The sequence below is a fragment of the Microcaecilia unicolor genome, chromosome 10, assembly GCF_901765095.1.
Source record: "Microcaecilia unicolor chromosome 10, aMicUni1.1, whole genome shotgun sequence".
Taxonomy (NCBI): domain Eukaryota; kingdom Metazoa; phylum Chordata; class Amphibia; order Gymnophiona; family Siphonopidae; genus Microcaecilia; species Microcaecilia unicolor.
The window spans coordinates 97,876,114-97,900,764 of NC_044040.1; the positions used below are offsets into that span (position 1 = coordinate 97,876,114).

The following is a 24,651-nucleotide window of genomic DNA, read 5'->3' on the forward strand; positions in this document are numbered from 1 at the left end:
ATTGAGCATAAAGGGCCAATGAACATGATCAAAAGCCTTCTCAGCATCTAATCCCAAAAGGCATAGGGGGGTCCTGGACTCAGTAGCTATGTGCAACAAGTTAACCATGCATCGAACATTGTCTTTTGCCTGCTGGTGGGAAACAAACCCGACCTGATCCAGATGAACCAAATCAGGGAGGCCTATAGCCAAGCGATTTGCTAAAACTTTAGCTATAATTTTAACATCGGAGTTAAGAATGGAGATGGGGCGATAGGAGGCACATTCTACCTTGTCTTTTCCCGGTTTGGGAATAACCACTATCCAAGCCTCCATCATCGAGGGTGGAAGGGCCTGACCTTCCTGTACACCAGTAATAATCTCAACTAGGAGAGGAGCCAATTCCCGCCTGAATGCCCTGTAGAAGTCATTCGGCAACCCATCCAGACCCGGTGCCTTCCCAGTTGGCAAATCCTTAATGACTGTAACAACTTAATCTACTTTAATAGGGCCATCGAGCAAGGCGCACTGTTCATCTGTCAATGTTGGAAGGTTTTGTGAGGAGAGGAAGGCCTCGATAGCCTCTTCCTGAATGGAGGTGTCCGCTGAGTATAAAGACTGCTAAAAGGTTTGAAAGCGCTGGCAGATCAAAGAAGACTTAGTCAAAACTGTATTCTTACCATCACCAATCTTCAGAATAGTACAGTCAAACCTCTGCTGACGCAGTCTAAGAGCTAATGAGCGACCAGGTTTATTGTGGTTAAAATACTTATTCAATAGGTGTTGACCTATTACAAATTGTAACTGCTCCGAGTAGATGTTATCCAATTTAAGGCGAATGGCTTGAATTTGCCTCAAGATCGACACTGAGCGCAAGGCTTTATGTCATTCCTCCAGATAGGACAGCTGAGAAATACATTGAGCAATCTCCTGTCTCCTAGCCCTAGCCTGTTTACTAGCATGTTTTAAAAAGAACCCCCTAGTTACAGCTTTCAATGCATCCCAAACTATCCCTATGGATGGACCCGAATTCAAATTGAGATCTAAATATTCCCTCAGGAGAGTTCTGTATTCAGCTATCAATTTCTCATCCCTTAGCAAAGAGACATTGAGGATCCACCTAATGTCCCTATCTGCCTCATAAAAAGATGAGAGATTAATCCAAATGGGGGAATGGTCAGAGATAGTTATAGAACCAATACCTGAGGAGTATTGGGACAAAGATACGTCAAGGAGTAGATAATCGATGTGAGAGTAAGAGTCATGCGAATATGAATAAAACGAGTAATCCCTATCCCCAGCATGTTGTAGGCGCCACACGTCACACACAGCTAAAGATTTAGCCATATCCTTTAATGACTTAGAGTTTGTAATGTCAAGCCCGGAAGCTGCCCCCGATTTATCCAAAGCCGGATTCAACGTTGCATTAAAGTCGCCACCCACCACTAATTTGCCAAAAGGTTCCGCTTGCACTACCTTGACAACCTTAACAAAGAATTCCCCCTGAGATTCGTTAGGTGCATAAACAACCATCAATGAAAAAGCAGAATTGTTCAATAACACATGTAAAAGCATAAATCGTCCCTCCGGGTCACGTTTAGCCTTCTGACCCTGGACCTGCAATGAGGAGTGAACTAAGATCGCAACCCCTTGCTTCTTTGAAGCGTCAACAGCGGAGGCACAGTAGACAATTGGGTAATGCCGATGAGTCAGGAATTTCTCATGTTCCATTTTTAAGTGGGTCTCCTGCAAAAATACCACATGAGGAGAATATAGCCCCAAATCTTAAAATAAATCTTTACGCTTTTGAGGAGAATTAAGACCCTTGACATTGTAAGTCAAGAACTTGAGATCAGCACTCATTGATTACACATTAAATGGAACAGACCCAGAAATAACTGGGATCCATGTACCCCCAAACTGGCTGGAGGGAAATGAGAGGCAGGCAAGCTGTAAAAGGGGGAAATAAAGTTAAACAAGAAGAGAGAGAAAAAAAAAAGGGGGAACCACCCCCCTCTTCACCCCACCACAGACCCCCTGCACCCCACTCACCCAACTAGACAAGGGCCCGAACGATCCTCTAACTAGAATCATTGGAAGAAAAGACACCCCAATCCCGAAGCAGCCCCCGAGACCCCCCCCCCCACCGATCCCCACTACTCCAATAATACAACTCCCCCTCGAACAACACTTATATTAGTCACCCGCTCCACCCTCCTCCCCCATGAATCCTGTCAAACATCCCACAAATTCGTGCAAAGTAAGAACACTAGCCCCCAACAACTAAGCATATAGGACCATGCGTATGCATAACCCTGAGCACAGGTGGAAAGTAATCTGTAAAGATAATCTCATCAGCAAGACAGTCAGACCCCTCAAGTATCCTTCGGGGTATTCTTAGACTTGGTGGAAACTCTCTTCCATTGTTGAAGTTTCGCCCAAGCTATTGGGACCGGGTCCACAGATGGATGCTCAGTAGTCGTCAGTCCTTCACCATGTAAAACCTTCCAGACCTCAGGTAGGAGTCTAAGCCTATGCAGCTTCTCTCCCACCATGAAGCAAAGAGCAAAAGGAAAGGACCAGAGATAAGGAATCTTGTTTCTGTTTAATATGTCCAGAGCAGGTTTCATCCCCCGGCGCTGAGCCAACGTTAGCTGAGAAAGGTCTTGAAAGACCTTTACTTGTGCTTCTCTTTGAGCAGGGACTGTCCCTCTATGTTAAATTGTACAGCGCTGCGTAACCCTAGTAGCGCTTTAGAAATGTTAAGTAGTAGTAGTAGTGCTTCATTGTAATCAATATGTGGAACCTGACAGGCTCGCTGCATGATTTGATCTTTAGTAATATAGGAAGAGAAACAAGCAATGATATCGCATGGCCTATTGTCCACTCTTTTCCCTAAGGCTCGGTGAGCTCGTTCCACAGCAATGTCCTCTGAGCCCAAGAGTTTGCTACAAAGCAATTTAACCACCGACACAGCATCTTCCTTATCTCCCACTTCAGGGACACCTTGGAATCGGAGGTTATTCCTTCTCCCCCGATTTTCCTGATCGTTCACTTTATATTGTAATTTGTCCAAGTGCTCAAGGAGCTTAGAAATGTTTGATTCAGCCCCACTCAGCTGCTCGCCCTATTCATCAACCCGGGCCTCAAGGTCCTCCACACGCCCCCCCCCCCCCCCCAGCTCACACAAGTCCACACTGAACGTCCATGCGGTCAAGGATTTCCTCCTTAGAGGACTTAATTTCTTCTCGGATAGCCGCTAAGCATTTTGCTAGCTCTTTCGAAATGCCTCGTTTTACAGAGGCACTGCAAGTTTCTGTATTGGATATCGCAGAATCAGAGTCGGAATGCGACGCGCAAGCCGAGGAAAGCACATGGCCCCCCGAGGCCTTTCTGGCTTGCCACACTGACTGGCGCTCACTGAACCACCTGGTCGAAGACATCGCTCCCACAGCAAGCTAGCACAGGGAAGTCTAACACCTTCCAACACAGCGGATCGCCAACTTAAGAACCAGGTAATGCTGTTTTTCGCTAATTAAAGGCAGGGGTATGGCGGAGCTCCGAACTCAGGCAGCCATTCAAGAGCGTGACATCACTTCCTCCCCAGGCTTCCATTTCTAACTGCCTCACTCAGTTACTTGATGCCTTCCTTACCCACACCTATGAGTACATCACCTTCCCCACCACCCCCCAGTTTGACTGCACACATGTCACACTCAGACCCCCCCCCCCCCCCCCCGGACATGAGAGGCCACTTATAGGAACAGAAAAGCATTCCACTCACTCAATATGCAAGTTGTGTGTGATGCCCAGGGGGAGATTCTAGTCATGTGTGCCTGATACCCAGATTCCACCCATGACGCCTATATATTGCGGCACTCAGGAATCTTCCGCAGGTTTGACTGAGGGGAGATCATCGGCGGATTGCTCCTAGGTAAGTGCAGCATGGATCTGCCCAAACTACACCTCCTCCACTGGGCAACCCTCAGCACTGTCTCCCTCCAGCTCAATCCACAACCCACTATTCCCCTCCCCCACCTCCACAAGGTACCTGCTCCAAACAATACACACTCATCTTTCTCATCCTGCTTCTCCCCAAAGGTGACAGAGGCTACCCACAGCAGAGTTGACTCATGACCCCCATAGTGCACCCACAAACAGGGTCAGAGGAGAACTATCAACAGTAGACATCAGACCACCCATGGCATCATCGAGCGCACCTTCGGACAACTTAAGAACAGGTTCAGATGTCTGGACAGTTCTGGAGGGGAGCTCCTATACAGCCTCAAAGGGTGGCAAAGATATTCCTGGCCTGCTACATGCTACATAATTTGGCAATGCGTAGAGCACAGGCCCTCCCAGAAGAGCCACAGCAACCACAGCAGCAGGCCCCAGATGAACAGGATGAGCAGCTCCCTCCACCTCCCGCCCACAGAGCAGAGCAGAGTGCACACCAGCTGGGGGTCAGAGCAAGGCAAAGACTGATCGAGACAAGTTTTCTGTGAGAGTAAGTTGACATTTATTTCTATCACACACAGTACTTACACACCACCACCACCCCCTTCCCACCACCATCACCCGCTCTGTGCATATCCCCCACCCCCCAGCATGTCCCATCACTTTCCCCGCCCCCCTCCCCTGGCCCTGTCCCCGCCCCCTCCTACCCCTCCCACCGTTTTCCTTTCCAGCTGGTGCTGCAGGGAGACTCTGTTGAGAGTCCTCCTCTGATGAGTTCCCACTCTCCTCGTCTGTGTCCACAAGGCAGCCTGCTGCCTCAGCTGCCCTGTGGAAGTCCGGCCACCTTGTGGTCTGTGGCTTGCTCTGTAACCTGGGCACAGGACCCAGAAGGGAAGTTGGTGTGGTGGCTGCTGGATTAGTGGCTGGGGAGGCTGAGGATCTCAAGCTCCTCTTCTTAGCGGGTAGTTGTTGTGCAGTGGTGGAAGTAGACGTCACTTGTTGCTGCAACAGAGCTGTACTAGGTGCTTTCAGGTCACGGCGTAGGCCCTCAATGCTGTGCTCCAGCCGTTAGAGCTGCTGTACCACTTCACGTTGGGCCTGTACTGCTTCCCATTGCACCTGGAGCACTTCCAGTTGCAGCTCCAATTTCTGGCACCAGTAATCTTCCATGTGCACATTCTGGCCCAGCAATTGTGTGGCAAGGCGCAGTAGCTACCTCCTCTGGCTGGATGGCATCTGCTGAGGAGGTACCCCCCCTTCTGCATCTTCTTCTTCTTCAGTGCCACCATCGGCAAAGGCTGTGGGTGGTGGAGGGAGAGCCGGCGCTGCTGCTGCTGGGTCCTGTGGTTCCACCCCATGGTCCTGTGTGCTTTCTTGTGCAGCCCACTGGTTTGCTGCTCTGTGTGCTGGGGCTGGTGGCCACTATGGCCAGCTTCTGAATATGACTGGCTGTCATCACCTGCATAGCAAAAGGGGAGGAAGTGTATTGGTCAAAATAACCCACTTTTGTTTTTCAGCATTCATATACATAGCTCCACACACAAAGACCCAGCAAAGAGATGGTGAGGAATGGGATTGGCAGGCAAGCCACAGATGTCATTGTACATGGTACAGAGCTGAAGACGAGGAGTGCAGTATACTACAGAGACTGATGTGGAAGAGAGCCACACAGGCAGGTGGGTAGACGTAGAACTGTGGAAGGAGTGCAGGAGGACACAGTGGCTACAGCACAGAGGTGTAGGAAGGAGATATGCAGAGTTTGGTGATGGGAAAAGAGGAGGGCGTGGGGAAGGCCCCCAAAACTGTGAAACAGTGGTAACCTACACACACATTGCTGGAAACTCTCCCCCCTCCCCACACCCCCGGCTACTCCCTGTGTCATGGTCTGTAATAAATAATGATTTGTATTGCATGTGGTGTTCTCACCCCTTCCCCTACTGAGGAGCACCACACTGTCCCCCACTTTTGTGTATTGCAGCACAACAGATACAAACTGAAGAGTAGCAAATCTCCTGGACCGGATGGTATTCATCCCAGAATACTGATAGAACTGAAACTGAAAAATGAGCTTGCGGAGCTATTGTTAGAAATATGTAATTTATCCTTAAAATCGAGTGTGGTACCGGAAAATTGGAGAGTGGCCAATGTAACGCCGATTTTTAAAAAAGGTTCCCGAGGAGATCCGGGAAATTATAGACTGGTGAGTCTGACGTCAGTGTCGGGCATAATGGTAGAGACTATTATTAAGAACAAAATTACAGAACATATTCAAAAGCATGGATTAATGAGACAAAGTTAGCATGGATTTAGTGAAGGGAAATCTTGCCTCACCAATCTACTAAATTTTTTTGAAGGGGTGAACAAACATGTGGATAAAGGGGATCCGGTTGATATTGTGTATCTGGATTTTCAGAAGATGTTTGACAAAGCACCTCATGAAAGACTCCAGAGGAAATTGGAGAGTCATGGGATAGGAGGTAGTGTACTATTGTAGATTAAAAACTGGTTAAACGATAGAAAACAGAGAGTAGGGTTAAATGGTCAATATTCTCAATGGAGAAGGGTAGTTAGTGGGGTTTCCCAGGGCTCTGTGCTGGGACCGCTGCTTTTTATCAAATTTATAAATGACCTAGAGATGGGAGTAACTAGTGAGGTAATTAAATTTGTTGATGACACAGTTATTCAAAGTTGTTAAATCGCGGGAGGATTGTGAAAAATTAGAAGAGGACTTTATGAGACTGGGAGACTAGGCGTCTAAATGGAACATGACGTTTAATGTGAGCAAGTGCAAAGTGATGCATGTGGGAAAGAGGAACCCGAATTATAGCTACGTCATATAAGGTTCCACGTTAGGAATCACTGACCAAGAAAGGGATTTAGGTGTCATCATTGATGATACATTGAAACCTTCTGCTCAGTGTGCTGCTGCGGCTAAGAAAGCAAATAGAATGTTAGGTATTATTAGGAAAGGAATGGAAAACAAAAATGAGGATGTTATAATGCCTTTGTATCGCTCCATGGTGCGACCGCACCTTGAATATTGTGTTCAATTCTGCTCGCCGCATCTCAAAAAAGATATAGTGGAATTAGAAAAGGTGCAGAGAAGGGCGACGAAAATGAAAAAGGGGATGGAAGATTTCCCTATGAGGAAAGGCTAAAGTGGCTAGGGCTCTTCAGCTTGGAGAAAAGGCAGCTGAAGGGAGATATGATAGAGGTCTATAAAATAATGAGTGGAGTTGAACGGGTAGATGTGAAGCGTCTGTTTATGCTTTCCAAAAGTACTAGGACCAGGGGGCATGCAATGAAACTACAAAGTAGTAAATTTAAAATGAATAGGAGAAAATGTTTCTTCACTCAACGTGTAATTAAACTCTGGAATTCGTTGCCAGAGAATGTGGTAAAGGTGGTTAGCTTAGCAGAGTTTAAAATTTTTTTGGACAGCTTCCTAAAGGAAAAGTCCATAGACCGTTATTAAATGGACTTGGGGAAAATCCAGATAGATTACAAATTCAGCAGGACACAAATCATACCTTTGAATCATTGTGGGTTGAAATTCCATGTATAAAAGGGAAAAGGACGGTGATAGGAGTGTACTACCGTCTGCCTCGCCAGGATGAGAGGGTAGATGCAGAAATGACAAAAGAAATCAGAGACGCAAACAAAATGGGCAATGTAATAATAATGGGTGACTTCAATTATCCAAATATAGACTGGGTAAATGTAACATCGGGACATGCTAGAGAGGTACAATTTCCTTGATGAAATCAAGGACAGCTTTATGGAGCAGCTGGTGCAGGAGCCGACGAGAGAAGGAAAAATTCTAGACTTGGTCCTTAGTGGAGCGCATGATCTGGTGAGGGACGTTATGGTACTGGGGCCGCTTGATAACAGTGATCATAATATGATCAGTTTTAATATCAACCTTGAAGTAACTATACACAGGAAGTCAAATATGTTAGCGTTTAACTTTAAAAAAGGATACTATGATAAAATTAGAAGAACGGTTAGAAAAAAAAACTTAGGGGGGCAACTGAGAGTGTAAAAACTGTACAACAGGCATGGACACTGTTCAAAAATACCATCCTGGAGGCCCAGGCCAAACATATTCCGCAAATTAGAAAAGAAAGACGGAAGTCCAAAAGACAGCCGGCGTGGTTGAAAAGTGAGGTGAAGGAAGCTATTAGGGCTAAAAGAAATGCCTTCAGAAAATGGAAGAAGGAACCGTCTCAAAATAACAAGAAGCAGCATAAGGAGTGTCAAAGCAAATGCAAGGCGCAGATAAAGAAGGCCAAGAGAGATTATGAAAAAAAGATAGCATTAGAGGCAAAAAAACATAGCAAAATTTTTTTTTCGGTATATTAAAAGCAGGAAGCCGGCAAAAGAATCGGTTGGGCCGCTGGATGATCGAGGGGTAAAAGGGGCGATCAAGGAAGATAAAGACGTAGTGGAGAGATTGAATGAATTCTTTGCTTCGGTCTTCACCGAGGAAGATTAGGGTGGGATACCGGTGTCGGAAATGGTATTCCAAGCAGACGAGTCAGAGAAATGTACTGACTTCACGGTAAACCTGGAGGACGTAATGGGGCAGATCAGCAAACTGAAGAGTAGCAAATCTCCTGGACCGGATGGTATTCATCCTAGAGTACTGATAGAACTGAAAAATGAGCTTGCGGGGCTAGTGTTAGTGATATGCAATTTATCCTTAAAATCGAGCGTGGTACCGGAAGATTGGAGGGTGGCCAATGTAATGAAGATTTTTTTAAAAGGTTCCCGGGGAGATCCGGGAAATTATAAACCGGTGAGTCTGACTTCGGTGCCGGGGAAAATGGTAGAGGCTATTATCAAAAACAAAATTACAGAGCACATCCAAGGACATGGATTACTGAGACCAAGTCAGCATGGCTTTTATGTGGGGAAATCTTGCCTGACCAATTTACTTCAATTCTTTGAAGGAGTAAACAAACATGTGGACAAAGGGGAGCCGGTTGATATTGTGTATCTGAATTTTCAAAAGGCGTTTGACAAGGTACCTCATGAAAGGCTACAGAGGAAATTGGAGGGTCATGGGATAGGAGGAAATGTCCTATCGTGGATTAAAAACTGGTTGACAGATAGGAAACAGAGAGTGGGGTTAAATGGTCAGTATTCTCAATGGAGAAGTGTAGTTAGTGGGGTTCCTCAGGGGTCTGTGCTAGGACCTCTGATTTTTAATATATTTATAAATGATTTAGAGATGGGAGTAACTAGCGAGGTAATTAAATTTGCTGATGACACAAAGTTATTCAAAGTCGTTAACACGCAACAGGATTGTGAAAAATTACAAGAGGACCTTACGAGACTGGGAGACTGGGCGGCTAAATGGCAGATGACGTTTAATGTGAGCAAGTGCAAGGTGATGCATGTGGGAAAAAAGAACCCGAATTATAGCTACGTCATGCAAGGTTCCACGTAGGAGTTATGGACCAAGAAAGGGATCTGGGTGTCGTCGTCGATAATACACTGAAACCTTCTGCTCAGTGTGCTGCTGCGGCTAGGAAAGCAAATAGAATGTTGGGTATTATTAGGAAAGGTGTGAGGATGTTATAATGCTGTTGTATCGCTCCATGGTGCGACCGCACCTTGAGTATTGTGTTCAATTCTGGTCGCCGCATCTCAAGAAAGATATAGTAGAATTGGAAAAGGTGCAGCGAAGGGCGACTAAAATGATAGCGGGGATGGGATGACTTCCCTATGAAGAAAGACTAAGGAGGCTAGGGCTTTTCAGCTTGGAGAAGAGACGGCTGAGGGGAGACATGATAGAGGTATATAAAATAATGAGTGGAGTGGAACAGGTGGATGTGAAGCGTCTGTTCGCGCGTTCCAAAAATACTAGGACTAGGGGGCATGCGATAAAACTAAAGTATAGTAAATTTAAAACAAACTGGAGAAAACGTTTCTTCACCCAACACATAATTAAACTCTGGAATTCGTTGCCGGAGAACGTGGTGAAGGCAGTTAAAGTTTAAAAAGGGGTTAGACGGTTTCCTAAAGGACAAGTCCATAAACCACTACTAAATGGACTTGGGAAAAATCCACAATTCCAGGAATAACATGTATAGAATGTTTGTACGTTTGGGAAGCTTGCCAGGTGCCCTTGGCCTGGATTGGCCACTGTCGTGGACAGGATGCTGGGCTTGATGGACCTTTGGTCTTTCCCAGTATGGCAATACTTATGTACTTATGTCAAGGGACCCAATGCCGTGGATCCCCTCCTGGGGAAAGAGCCCATGAATGATACACTCGATGGGGGTCAGGTTAGCGGTGTCATCTGCTGAAGGGTTGGTACCAGCCTTCTTCCTGACATCACGCCTCAGCCGGCGCCACTTCCTTTTGCAGTCTTCCACATCCCTGCCACAGGGGAAGACCTCATTGACCCGGTCCCTTACTGCCTCCCATTTTCTCTGCTTTATTGTAGCAGCCAGCCTCTGGCCCGTGGGCGCAAAGAGATGCATGTGCCTTCTCTGGATTTCCTGAACCAGCAGTTCAATTTCAGGGTCGCTGAAATTACCCTTGCGGGTGGGTGGTTTCTTTGGTGCCATTGTATCAATGCAATGCAAAGAATCAAAAATATTGATAAGGGCACTTAAATACTCTCCCAAGGATGCCCATGTAAGAAAGCAATAGGCGCCCCTGAGATGGGCGTCCTAATTTCGATTATTGACAAAATCTCTAAACGTCTTCAGCTGCTCTGGCGATTTGGGCGTCCTTATTTCGATTATGGGTAGGGAACTATGGACGTCCCCAGCTGCTCTTGTGTTTTGGGCGCTCTAATTTTGATTATGGGTGAAAATGATAAACGTCCCCAGCTGCTCTTCCGATTTGGAAGTTTGCATTCCCTTTATTGGCGCCTCTTTAAAATGGCTTTCTCTGTGCTTGCACTTTAGAGGTTTTTCTTTAGATTATGGGGCGGTATTTCAAAGTGTTTTAGCTTCAGTTATAGTAAAACTTGTTTTTGCCACTGTATGCTTTTGTACACCTGTATGCTTTTTTTTTTTTTGGGGGGGGGGGGGGGGGGGGCGTTTTTGCCAATTCTTGAAAGATAACTGATGTGTGGGCTTTGTACCTTTCCTTTCCAAAAGTTTCAGACTGGGTGTTAGCTGGTAGCTTAGCATATACTCTGCATTTTCTACATCTGACCAATTCTACATTCTCTACTCTCCAGGAGCTCCTTGCTGTCTATGATGTGCTCCCTCACTGCTCCCCATTCTGTCTCTCCTTTGTTGAAGCAGGCAGCCTCTGGTCCCTTGAAGTCAACAGATTCTTGCACCACAAGTTCAAGGTAAGCTCATACCTCTCAGGCACCTCCAGTGGCGTCGCGAGGGCAGCTGACACCCGGGGCGGGTCGCCGCTGCGCACCCCCCCCCCCGGGTGCAGCGCGACGCACCCTCCCCCCTCCGTAGCGCAACACCCCCCGCCCCGCCCGCGAGAACATACCTGGAAGGCGGTGAGGGGCGGGTGGGCGGGCCAATCCGCCGAGAGCACGCCGCTGGGGGGTGTCGGCGCCTCGCTGGTTCCTTGTTCTCGCCCGGAACAGGAAGTAACCTGTTCTGGGGCAGAGAGAGCAAGGAACCAGCGAGGCGCCGACACCCCCCAGTGGCGTGCACCCGGGGCGGACCGCCCCACTGCCCCCCCCCCCCTTCCTACGCCACTGGGCACCTCTTCCCTTTCTGCTATGTAGGTGCTAAACAAACACTTCTTGCATCTTGCAGGACAGCTGGTCAAGAGAATTGCAAGAGACAGCAGTGGACTGTAATACACTGGACTCAGAGCCATGATTGTTTCTACCCAGTTCATTGTACAGATATCTTGTTCTCTATTGGACACACTCAGTTGTGGCTGCCTGTGAGGTGGGGAGGGGGAGGGGAAGAGTCCCTGAGAATGGATGTGTGCATCCTTCATGGTTAGGGTTACCATACGTCTGGATTTACCTGGACATGTCCTCTTTTTGAGGACATGTCCGGGTGTCTGGACAGATTTGGCCAGCCTGCCCGTTTGTCCGGATTTCTGGACAAACGGGCTGGCTGGTGGGGGCGGGCGCTGGACTCCCCTCCCCTTAATCTACTATCCCTGGTGGTCTAGAGGTACCTTTTCGTCTTCGGGGCAGGAAAGAGCCACCTCTTTCCTGCCCGGAGCACTGCTGCTAGCTGCCCTGCATACTGCTGTGAGTCTGGCTCTCGGCATTTCAAAATGGCCGCCGAGAGTTGAAGCAGCCTCGCGAGACTTCAACTCTCGGAGTCCATTTTGAAACGCCGAGAGCTGGACTCACCACAGGATGCAGGGCAGCTGGCAGCAGCGCTCCGGGCAGGAAAGAGGGGGCTTTTTCCTGCCCCGAAGAGGTACCTCTAGACCACCAGGGATAGTAGAGTAAGGGGAGGGGAGGTGACGGTGGGGGAGTGGAGATGACAGGGGGAGGCAAGGTGATTGGTGGAGGAGGGGAGTATGTGTCAGGGGCGGGGCGAGGGCATGAAAGGGATGAGGCAGGGGCGTGGAAGGGGCGGGGCAGGGGACATGAAAGGGGCAGGGCAAGTGTCCTCTTTTTATGAGGACAAAAAATGGTAACCCTATTCATGGTCAAGGGCTCCCCATTCTTTGTATGTTCTCTGCATTCAAATCTTACCTCTATTTTCACCAGGTTCACGGGTATCCACAGCTAGTAGTTTTTCTCCCACTTTGCACCTCATATGTCTCCCGCTAGGTTCCATCCTTCTTTATGTGGTGAACTTCAGTCCCCTTTTTGTGACGTGTCCATCCATTCTCAAAGTTGCTGGGGGTGGGGAGGGGGAGAAGCATATATGCACTGAATGTCTTTTCCACATTATTGAACACAGTCTTACAATCCTCCATTGTTATGGAACAACAACATTTCTAAATTCTATCCTGCAAACCATTTTCTAGGTGGCCACAGGTGCATGCCTACCATGGCCTTGAGCCCTTAAGTCATGGTGAGGGAGAGGGGTTCTTGTTACAGTTCCTATTCTAAATTACCTGCAGGTGGCTACAGCCCAGTGCCTATATAATTCCCCTAGCCTGTGCCCTTCTGTACCTGATGTATTATATTGTAATTGTGATGAAGTAAACATCCATCTATTGCTTTTACCGTTGTTTTCCCTTTTTTTCCTCAGCACTATATACCATTGCTGATACATTCAATATGAAAGATGACCCAGCTGTTTGTAGCTCCTTCCTGGCCCTCACCAATGTGGTTTGGTTGTTGGTAAGGGTGTCTGGTGATCAGAGAGCAAACATCGTCTATGCGCTACCTATGGTTATCTGCAAGTTGGACTTGGCAGATCACTAGTGCTAGACAACATACCTATTATTTACACAACTCTGTGCTGTGGGGCTTTATGGTAAGGGGGGAGAGGCTGGATGGGCATTTCTGTTCCTCAACAGAAATGACCACCCAGCCTCCTCCCCCCCCCCCCCCCCCCCCCCCAATACCATACAGCCATGCAGTTTGGAAGGAACAGGTGGCCTTCTGTATGGCCACACTTATGACACATATGTACCAAAGTTTCTCTGTTACAGTTCACCTGTCATGCAACCCAGATCGCTGACTCCTCTCACATCAACCCCAACATTTGATAATACCACATATGTAGTGCACAAAGTACACACACAGACCCTGGTCAGTGCCAAAAGTGTCCCCACCCGTAACCTCCGCTCTCTTGACAAATCCCTCCCTCCTTTCAGTACCCTTCTCCACCACCGCCAACTCTAGGCTTCGCCCTTTCTGCCTCGCTTCACCCCAGGCTTGGAACAAACTCCCTGAGCCCATACGCCGGGCCCCCTCCCTACCCATCTTCAAATCATTGCTCAAAGCCCACCTCTTCAATGTCGCCTTCGGCACCTAATCACTACACCTTTTCTCAGGAAATCTAAACTACCCCAACTTGACATTTCGTCTTTTAGATTGTAAGCTCTTCTGAGCAGGGACTGTCCTTATTTGTTAATTTGTACAGCGCTGCGTAACCCTAGTAGCGCTCTAGAGATGTTAAGTAGTAGTAGTAAAATTGTATTTAAACAAACTATATACAAAATGTTGTGTTCACACCCCCCCCCCAATAGCCATCGTAGCAGCTCTATCACCAGCAGCATGAGCTGGCTATGAGTCAGCTGGCGGTCCTCAACAGAGTGCCGCAGTGCTGCCACCTCCAGCAGCAACTGGTTGACTACAGCAACCAGTTGCTGCAGGAGTTGCAGTACTGCAGCACTGTTGTCTATAGCTGGTGGTATTGGTGGGGCTGGTGGGTGCTCTTCCTCCTCCCCCTCCAGAGGAGGCATATTTGCCCATTGGTCCTCCTCCGCCTCCTCCTGCTCGGCATCCTCCTCCTCCTGTGCCACTAGTGCTGTGGCCTCCTCCGCCTCCTGCTGCTACGCCACTGTGCTGTGGCCGCCACCTCCTCCTCCTCCTGCTGCTGCCACCCTGTGTGTGTAAAAGGATTGTCTTTGAAATCAGCACATCCGACATGGCTTGCATAGTGCAGGAGCTGGCTGGCCTGAGGTGGGGGATGGGGAAAGGTGTGGTGAGCCCTGGGCTATATCCATGGGATGTGAGATGTATGAGATGACATGACAGGGAACCCTGGAAGCTGTTCTGACACACAGGCTATGTTGGTAGACCACACTCATTGGTCAGCAGCATGTTTGCATTATGATTTGTGACTATGGTTGACTGACCAGCTTTTTTGGGGGGGAGGGGGAAGCACTTAACTTTAATATGAGGCAATGACATCCACTAAGAGTAGGACCTCAGGCAGGAATACCATGAAACAGTATCCACCCCAGGAAGGGGGATACAGAAGTGAGACATGTCATCTCATTCATCTCAGAGGAGGTTAGTTGGAAGTTGCAGCCACGCTCATGGAAGGGTAACTGCAACCTCAGGCTTTGATCTGGGACAGAGGTGTTATGACTTACTAGTTGCCTATTAGCCACATGGAAACTGATATTGTACACAACATTTGCATTATTAAATAAATACATTTACAAATGAGTACAGGTGCCCTGTTTATAATACTTACGTCGAGCCCTGAGGCGCCGTCTCACTGCCCTTATCATGTCAGGGCTCTCTCTCTTGGTTCTTCGGAACCTCCGCCGGAGGGACTCGAGGTCCCTCCGAATGCCAAATCTTCTGCAAGATATAAGTTTGTACACCAGGAGTCAGGGGATGGCCCTTCTTGCCTTCAGCACCCAAATTCATTTGGAAATCAAATAGGAGAGACACACAACACTGATTGGGGTGTGGTGGGGGGGGGCATTATATTGGTACAGGTGATGTCATTGAGGTGGACATGAGCCCATACGCCAAGCCCCCTCCCTACCCATCTTCAAATCCCTACTCAAAACCCACCTCTTCGATGTCGCATTCGGCACCTAACCATTATACCTCTATTCAAGAAATCTAGACTGCCCCAACTTGACATTTCGTCCTTTAGATTGTAAGCTAACCCTAGTAGCGCTTTAGAAATGTTAAGTAGTAGTAGTAGTAGGACAGAGAGTACCATTTGTGTGCAGTATTGTAGGGATGTGGTTATGGTTTTCCTTTCTAGTACATAGATTCTATTAATGAATGTGCATGTGCACATATCACTGATTACCCTTGAATGCTGAGGGAGCTCTTATATGTGTAGCTACAGGAGTGCACTTATGAATATTCCTTATATTTCCCATACCTGGATGTCCGCAATTACATGCACTGTACTTGCGGAACAACCAGATACATCAGAGAAGTCCAAAGTATAGTAATAAGGACATCTTTCTCGTAGAACCGCCAAAGGACGTTCATAAAATCAGCAAGATCAAACCTAAACCTCCATTACCCAAGCAGCAAAGGACTCAAATACAAATCCACCTATGCTTCCAGCTTTTCCTACCTGAGCTCACAATTGTGGAACGCATTACCAAAAGTAGTAAAAACCACACTCGACCACATGAATTTCTGGAAAGCACTAAAAACAGAACTGTTCAGAAGGGCATACCCCACCGACCCAACATGAAAACCTGGACATCTGCGACACAACTTAACCAAAGGTCGTAACGGACATATCCTAACTCTTCTTCCCTCTCTAAGCTCTCCCCAATTGTCTTTACCTTACATGTATCTCACTCTACCATAATATCACCTTGATATTAATCGCAACTTGTATTTGTTCATACCGAAATCAGTTAACGCCGATTACGGTACCATGTAAGCCACATTGAGCCTGCAAAAAGGTGGGGAAAATGTGGAATACAAATGCAACAAAATAAATAAATATGACAAATGTTGGTACGTACAGTGAATGTTGGGGACATCCTTTGGCGATTCTGGAAGATGGGCATCCTTTTTTACTATACTTTGGGCATCCTTGATTTGGACGTTTCGCACTGCAATAATGGAATGTCTAAGGACGTCCATACTATTTTTCGATTATACCTACCTGAATTTGGACAACTTCGTGAGGGCGTCCTAATTCATACTTGGACGACCTTTCGAAAATACCCCTCCACGTTAGTTTAGGAAATGTATTTTGTGGATGTCTTTGCATTTATGTTCAGTATAAGAGGAAATGCGTTGCTGTTTTTATTTCTTCCATGCTGTGGTATATGCCTAGTTTGACTTCTTGGGGTTCTCAGTTCAATTTTTGTCTTTATATCTCTATTTCTAATTTGTGATCCTGTTCTGTATTTCGCAAGGGTCTGTGTTTTGCATGTGACTGAGGTACGGTGTTCTGTGAGCATGTGGCTTCTGTGTAGAGATCTGTATCTGTTCCACTTGTTCTGTTTTACCAGTAGGAGGAGGTGTATTGATGTTTTGGGGGCCCAGTGTAATATTTGTAGTGCTGCAAATTCATTGTAGGGTTCTTGCTATTTGAATCATAGGAATTAGTGCTACTGTTGTATGACATATTTGTACATGTATGCTAGGATTTTTTAAGGTTTGTGTTTTTTATGATGTGCTTAGTAGTGGAGAGTTTTATTTTGCTATGGTTTAGATGACATGAGAATCAGAATATTTTTAAATGGTGTCTTCCATGTTTTTGAATGCATGTTATTTTTGGTTAATTTCATTATCTTAAAGTGTTTCATTGTCCTTTTGCCAAAAAAAATTTTAAAAAATTAAAGTGGGATACATAAACGCGAGATCAGTAGTCAACAAAGCAACAATAATAGTAGATTGGATCACGTCAGACAACCTTGACCTATTACTAATTACCAAAACCTGGATACCCGATCAAAAGGACCCCATAATTCTAGATTTATGCCCCCCAGGCTACAAAATCACACACTGGACAAGAAAAGGAAAAAGAGGCAGAAGCATAGCATTATTCCATATATCCCACTTCACCGTAGAAACCATAGCCAAGTCCATAACACCCCAACTTGAAATTGCCTCAGTTAGAATCCACCATATAACCTTGCTTGATCACCTAAGCTGTGTATTGTTGTACAGACCACCTGGGAACTGGCACGACTGACAATCACACTTTATGGACTTCATATCAAACACTTGTGTATCTAACTCCAACTTACTCATAATAGGAGACATTAACCTATAGAAATGTCAAGTAGTAGTAGTAGTAGTAGTACACCTAGAAGACCCCAACTCCACTAATGCACGTGATTGCAAGGAATTCCTACAATTATGGGGCCTTAATTGGCCACAGATGCAAGCAACCCATGTCACAGGGCACACAATTGATCTTATTACATACAAAATGACTTCTGACCGGAACCTAACACTACTAGATACAAAATGGACTGACACACCATGGTCAGACCATCACAAATTAAACCTATCCCTACAATGGCGGAAAAAGGGCTCATACCATACAAATGAACGCGCAACCTACTCCACGAGAGGACAAGTTGACTCAGTAACATTTTGGCAACAGATATACAACAATGAATGGACAGCACAAACGGACTCAATTTATCTGCTAAACTGGGATAACAGATGCAGAAGAATTAGACAAAATAGAACCTCACGCAGACATAACTCAATATCATGGTATAACAAAGAATTGAAAAAACTAAAAACACAAACTAGGAGGCTTGAATGAGCATGGACAAAAATAAAAGATGCACACACATTCAACGCATACAGGGCCGTGCCTAGGTTCTCTGGTGCCCCCCTACAGACTATCAGTTGGCGCCCCCCCCCCCCCCCCCCCATGGTACCATGCCATGTATTTAGTTTTGAATATGATGGTCTTAGATGAAGAAAATGGACTAATTTACGTAATGTATGTGAAATTTGTGCACTAGTACTCAGGCTGGCCCATGGTATCACACCTTATATATGGCTTTAACTAGGATGGTCTAGATGAAGGGAATGAACTATATGTGAAATCTGTGCATTAGTCAGGCCAATTCACTAAAGGCTGCAGACAGTATGCATAGCAAGTACCACCTTATTCATATTGCAGCCAGTCTTCAAATGGTTTAAGAATCGCCCATTTTTCTATCAAAAGTATATTTCCCGAAGACCTCTACCTGCTGACCCAAAGTAATGGCTTCCTCCAAGGGCTGTCTCTCCCTCTGGGGAACTTTCTATCAGTCCATCTATGAACTAAGAAACCTCTCTGGGGCTCCTCAAGACCCCCAACCTCTCCCTGCTGCCCAAAATCCCAGAGGTATTTCAATCTTCACCTTCCTGTCTGCATGGCTTCCACACCCTGAATAGTGGCAATTTTGGTGGACACAGAAATTTTCTGTGATCTTTCTTCAGAATGATCTAATGTACCTGCAACCAAATGACATGACACAAGTGTTTGAATGCTTCACTATGTTGTGAAATCCCCTTAAGCCTTAACTCATTAAAAAGCACTTATTCTCCTTTGCCTGGCGCTTGCTGACCACTTTGGAAAACAGAACCATGCTTTTTTTTTTTCCAAACACAGCCGTAACAGTGGCATAGCCAGAAGGCAATTTTTGGGTGGGCCAACAGGTTGGATGGGTGGGCACTAGAGAAACACCTGATGCACCCATGCCCTGCCCCTACCCCACTCCCAGTAACTTCAATGAGGGTAGCAGTGCTGGCTTCAGTGGCTGCAGGTCACGTTGAGGCTAGGGGAAGTACAAGAGGGTGTACTCTTCATCTTCCATTCAGTCTCGGTCCTCCAACACACATATGCTTCCCCCAAATATTGTGTATCCATAGAACCCCCTGGCCCTCCCCCAGCAGTGGATGCAGAGCAGAGCTAGGACATTTCCCTATAAAACTCACTATGCAAAAATGTTTGTTTCTAGTGTTATCTCAATAACAAGGCATATTGTGTAGTATAAAAATCTATCAAACAGAAAGTCACTCAGAACTTAGAGCAACTCTATTATGCCAGTGTTAACATCCAAAACAAGGATCCTACCTATGATATTTTAGGGCCCTAAATATTTCAGTGGGGTTCTAAAGTATGAATACATCTATCAAGAAAACTGAACAAGCCAAATTACTACAGAATATTACATAGAAAATTCATGCTAACAATACTTTGGTCACACACACAGAACACAAATGGCAAATACAGAATAAGTGACCGCAAACCATAAACAATTTCAATGGAAATCCCAAGAGGCCAAACCTTGCATGTAGTACAGCACCAGAGAAATAGATGCATTTTCCTACACTGCAAATATAATGATACCGCATGCCACAGGTGGTGTTAGGGATTACAACTAGGCCAACTGCACTTGGCCCCCTGGCCAGACAGAACTACAGGACAGCTGGAAGCTGAAGAAGGTACAGCCTAGTAGTAAGCTTTGGGGTCCTCTCCCAAATTTCTGCCCTGGGCCCCGGCCATATTTAGCACCAGCTCTGGCAGGATGTACGTTTCAAATCTGACATATTCTAAACACAAAATGGAAAAATAAAATTGTTTTTTCTACCTTTTGTTGTCTGGTCATTTTATTTTTCAAATCATGTTGACCCAGACTCTGGTTTCTGCTATCCCTCTGTCTTATCTTAACTCACTCACCAAGGTCTCCTGTCCATTTGACATTTCTACCATCTCCATGTCCACTATCCATCTTCTTCCATCACTGTGCCTCTGTCTTCCTCCACCCTTTCTGTGTCCCTGTATTTCCCTGTCCAGCTTCTCCCCTCTCTTCCTCCCCCAGGCCAATATATCTCTTTCCTCCCCAACTCTACCCCATCCAGCTTCTCTCCCTCTCTCCCCTCTTTCCAGCATCTGGTTTGCTTGCTTGATTGTCTGCCTGTCCACCCTCTCTCCCACTGAGGCCTGGCATCTCTGTTTCCCTCCCCCCTTGTGCTGTTCCAGGAGCTCTATCCCTTCCATCCAGCCCTCTCCTCCTCTTCCTCCCACGTCCAACAGCTCTCTCCCTTCAATTCAGCCCCCTCTTTCTTTTCCTCCCAGACGTCCAGCAGCTTTCTCCCTTCCCTCCAGCCCTTTCCTCCTCCTCCTCTTCTTCCCACATCTAGCAGCTCCCTCCCTTCCTTCCAGTCCCCTCTTCTTCCTCCCACATCGAGCAGCTCTCTCTTTTTCCTCCAACCTCTTGTTGCCTTTCCTCCCACAGTTCCAGCTGTCCGAGAGTGTTGACTCTTCCTGCCTGCCCATGCTGCTGCACTTTCACTTTCATTTTCAGCTGTTGCTAGCAGCGATTCAAAGTTCACACATGCACTTCAGAGCAGCCTGCCGCATCTGGACCTCTCTGATGGAACTTCCTATTTATGCGAGCGCCGGACACAGCAGAGAGAAGGTCACCCTAGAGTGCCTGTGTGAATCGCTAACAGCAATGGGCCGATAAATGAAAGCTGCAGGCACCGCAGCAGCTGCGGGGCAGAGGGGAGCAGAACAACTACAACAACAACAAGCTGCGCGGCTGCGATGCGACCTGCAACTGCTTCCGTGCCGAGCGGACTGCCGACCCAAGTCTGCCACTGTATCTCTGCATTGCAAGGTCGAAAGGTAGGCGGGCTGGATATCAGCTGAGCACAGGTGCCGTCTCTGCCGCAGTGGTACGCTAGGCTGCTGCAGTCAGTGCAGTGTGTCGTGTGTGCGCTTGGGTGGTGGGCGGGCCTGGGCCCACCCAGGCCCACCCATAGCTACGCTCCTGATGATTCATTAATGCAACAAATAATAATAATAACTTGTGTCTTCAACAAAAGTATTCAACTAGAAAGATAACACAATGATTACAAATGTAATTATTGAACTTTAAACACAATCTTAATACTTGTTTGTTAAATGATAACGTATATATCCTTAAAAGAACTGATGGTGTGCCTTGACAATGTTTGTACCTTGTCAGTGTGCCGCAAGATAAAAAGGTTAAAAACCACTGTTCCAAAGTAATATGTAGTCAGCATTGGATGCTGGTCACAAAATGCTTTGGGTTGGATTTTCAATGGTGGTGGTTATTAATTTGAATGCTAGCTGGCACTGAATATATGACCACCATCACCACTATCCGTTTTATTTAAGCATACTATTCATTCACATATCTTCATGCAGTAACTGTCCTATTGAATGCTGACCCTTTTTTCTCTAGCTCATCCTCTAGTCAAGAATTAGTTGCTTGATAAGATACTCTTATATAAGGATCACTCAAGATTCACTGGGGCCTTTTACTATGCTGCGCTAAAAAGTGGCCAGCGCTATCCCATGTGGGTCTTTCTCGCATGCTGAGGCCACTTGTAGCATGGCAGTAAAATGGCTGATTTTCCATAATTCCCATTAATGGCCAAGTAGTAATTTTCCCATATGGCCATTAGCTTGTGAGCACTTACCACCTATTTTCTAGGTGGTAAGGGCTCGTGCTAACTATGCACTAATTGGCTAGTGTGTGGCGATGTAGCTGCACTAACCTATTAGTGCAGTACATGCCTACTCTCCACCCACAGACCCGCCCCCAGTGCTAAAAAATAAAATCTGTTTTTTAGCGCATGGGAAGTGCAAGCTGATCCCAAAGCACTTGCTCCACAGTAGTGTTTTTTAACCTGCGATAATCATGCTTTAGTGCTTACCTAAGCAGCTTAGATGTTTAGAGTCTAACTTAAAACAAGATCATTTTCTCCTCTCCAGCTATGGATGTGAGTGCTGACCTTACAGAGCTGGGACGCACACCAGTTGCTGTGGTATCTGCTGGGGTTAAATCTATGATGGACATTGGTAGAACACTGGAATACCTGGTAAGTGACATACTGTATGTATGTGCGAAGGAGAAAACCTCTGTCTAATACCATTAAGACTACATTCATTATACTGTAGTTTTTGTCTTTGCAACAGTGGACTTGATTTATTCTAACCAATGATTTAACTATGCGTAGCCAGCATTTGAGTAAGGGTCCTACTCAAAAGAATTTAATAGCTGGATGGCAAGAATTCAAGTACCATAGTTAGCTATGAAGGGAACAAATGATGCTCCCATAGCTACTCCAGCAAATTGTTGGTAAAAAGTAAAATAATTAAATGTCACAATCCTTAACAACAGGATCAAAAAAGAAGTAGCTACCCGATTAAGGCAAGGAATGATTGCAAAGCATCCTTTGCAGTATACAAGTCTTCTTGCTGCGGGACATTTTGTGTACAGTACTCAAACATCTAGGGACATCAAAAGTATAAGCAGGGAAACAGTACCCAAAGAATCTAGTAGGCACAGAAAATGTGTTATAGCTTGACCATAAGATCTCATAGATGTACAGTAGCTGAAGGTTGTAAAAAAGTATTCAAACATTTAGCAGCCCTCTTCAGCAATGAGCTCCTGGCAGAGACAATAGGATAACCAGGTGGTTTAATCAAATTTCTATGAATTTTAGGTAGAATTCTATCTTTAAAAAAATGAAAATTTAAGATAGCGATACTCAGCTTTGGTAAGAAAGCCCTTTTGTAACCCTGGTGAGGAATGCAATCTGGGAAGCTTCGGGGTTCATGATCAAAAGAAAAACACATATAAGTGGCAGATTTTAACCATATAATCAAACCTTCCGAAAAAAAAAGTTTGTCTGATATTCACCCGACTAAAGCATGTTTTCAGAGGGAGTGGGTGTGTAGTGGGCGTGAGATGGGTGGCATTGTATAATAGTCTACAATGACACCTAGATCTTTTTCTTGAGTGCTGACTCCTAAGGTGGATCCTAGCATAGGTAACTGTTTCAGATTATTTATTTATTTATTGTAAACATTTATATCCCACATATTCCCTATGTGGCGTAGATTATTCTTCCCAATGTGCATCTCTTTGCATTTGTCAACATTAAATTTCATCTACCATTTGGATGCCCAGTCTTCCAGTTTCCTAAGGTCTTCCTGCAATTTTTCACAATCCACATGTGTTTTGACGACTCTGAATAGTTTTGTGTCATCTGCAAATTTAATCACCTAAGTCGTCATTTTTTTTTGAAAAATGACTTCCTGGGGCCAGATAGAAAAACATTATTTAGATCTGCTTTAAATCAACTAGGTCAAGACCAAACCTGTATTTGGATCCATTTTTGAATTTGCTGAGTTGGAGAGTAGAGAAGTGGAATTGGTACAGGTCATTGTAGACAAGAAATCTTCTGCCCAGTGTGTGACGGTGGCCACAGTGGCCAAAAATGCAAACAAGATGCAAGGAATTATTAGGAAAAGGATGCAAAATAGGACTAAGAATATTATAATGCCTTTATATCGCTCCATGTGCGACATAACCTTGAGTACTGCATTCAGTTCTGGTCACCGTATCTCAAAAAAGATATAGCAGAATTAGAAAAGGTTCAAAGAAGAGTGACCAAAATGATAAAGGGGATGGAACGCCTTCCATATGAAGAAAGGCTAAAGAGGTTAGGGCTCTTCAACTTGGAAAAGAGACAGCTGAGGGGAGGATATGATTGAGGTCTACAAAATACTGAGTCATGTAGTACGGGTAAAAGGGAATCAATTTTTCACTTTTTCAAAAAGTACAAAGACCATGGGGCACTCAATGAAACTATATGGAAATACTTTTAGGAGCAAATATTTTTTCACTCAAATAATAGTTAAGCTCTGGAACTCATTGCCGGAGGATGTAGTAACAGCAGTTAGCATATCTGGGTTTAAAAAAAAGTTTGGACAAGTTTCTGGAGGAAAAGTCCATAGACTGCTATTGAGAGAGACATGGGGGAAGCCACTGCTTGCCCTGAGATTGGTAGCATGGAATGTTGCTACTATTTGGGTTTCTGCCAGGTACTTGTGACTCAGAGGCAGATGCACTAAAGCTTAATGAGCCTTTCCATATCATCATGCTCATCAATCCATAGACTGGTGGGTTGTGTCCATCTACCAGCAGGTGGAGATAGAGAGCAATCCTTTTGCCTCCCTATATGTGGTCATGTGCTGCCGGAAACTCCTCAGTATGTTCTCTATCTCAGCAGGTGGTGGTCACACACAGCAGCAGCTCTGGCTAGGTCTCCAAGCCTAATCTTTAGGTTTTGTTGAGTACCTGGGGTTGAGGGCTCTTCTTGAGCAAGTGCAAACCTGGTGGCGCCAGGTCCCTCCTTTTCTCCCCCCTCCCGCTGGCTCCGTTAAAAAAAAAAAAAAAAAATTTTGGACGTCCTTAAAGGCGTTTATTTCGACGTTTATTTAAACGTTTATTGCAGCTACTCACTGGGACACCAGGTCGTTACAGCTCAGAGCGAGAAGCAGGTAATTTTTACCTTTTTATAGCGGGCAGGGGGTTCCCCGATTGATCTCCACGTGGCCTATGGTGTCGGAGGGCGAG

General features: G+C 45.9%; 1 protein-coding gene across 1 annotated transcript in view; it reads left to right on the forward strand.

Annotated features, from left to right (window-relative positions):
* The window catches only part of LOC115478317 (pseudouridine-5'-phosphate glycosidase-like), a 770,820-nt gene that overhangs the window by 313,557 nt on the left and 432,612 nt on the right, over positions 1-24,651 (forward strand). Inside the window, exon 6 of the mRNA XM_030215622.1 lies at positions 21,999-22,105. Within this exon, the coding sequence (XP_030071482.1) occupies positions 21,999-22,105 (107 nt within the window). The remainder of the gene's footprint in view (positions 1-21,998; positions 22,106-24,651) is intronic.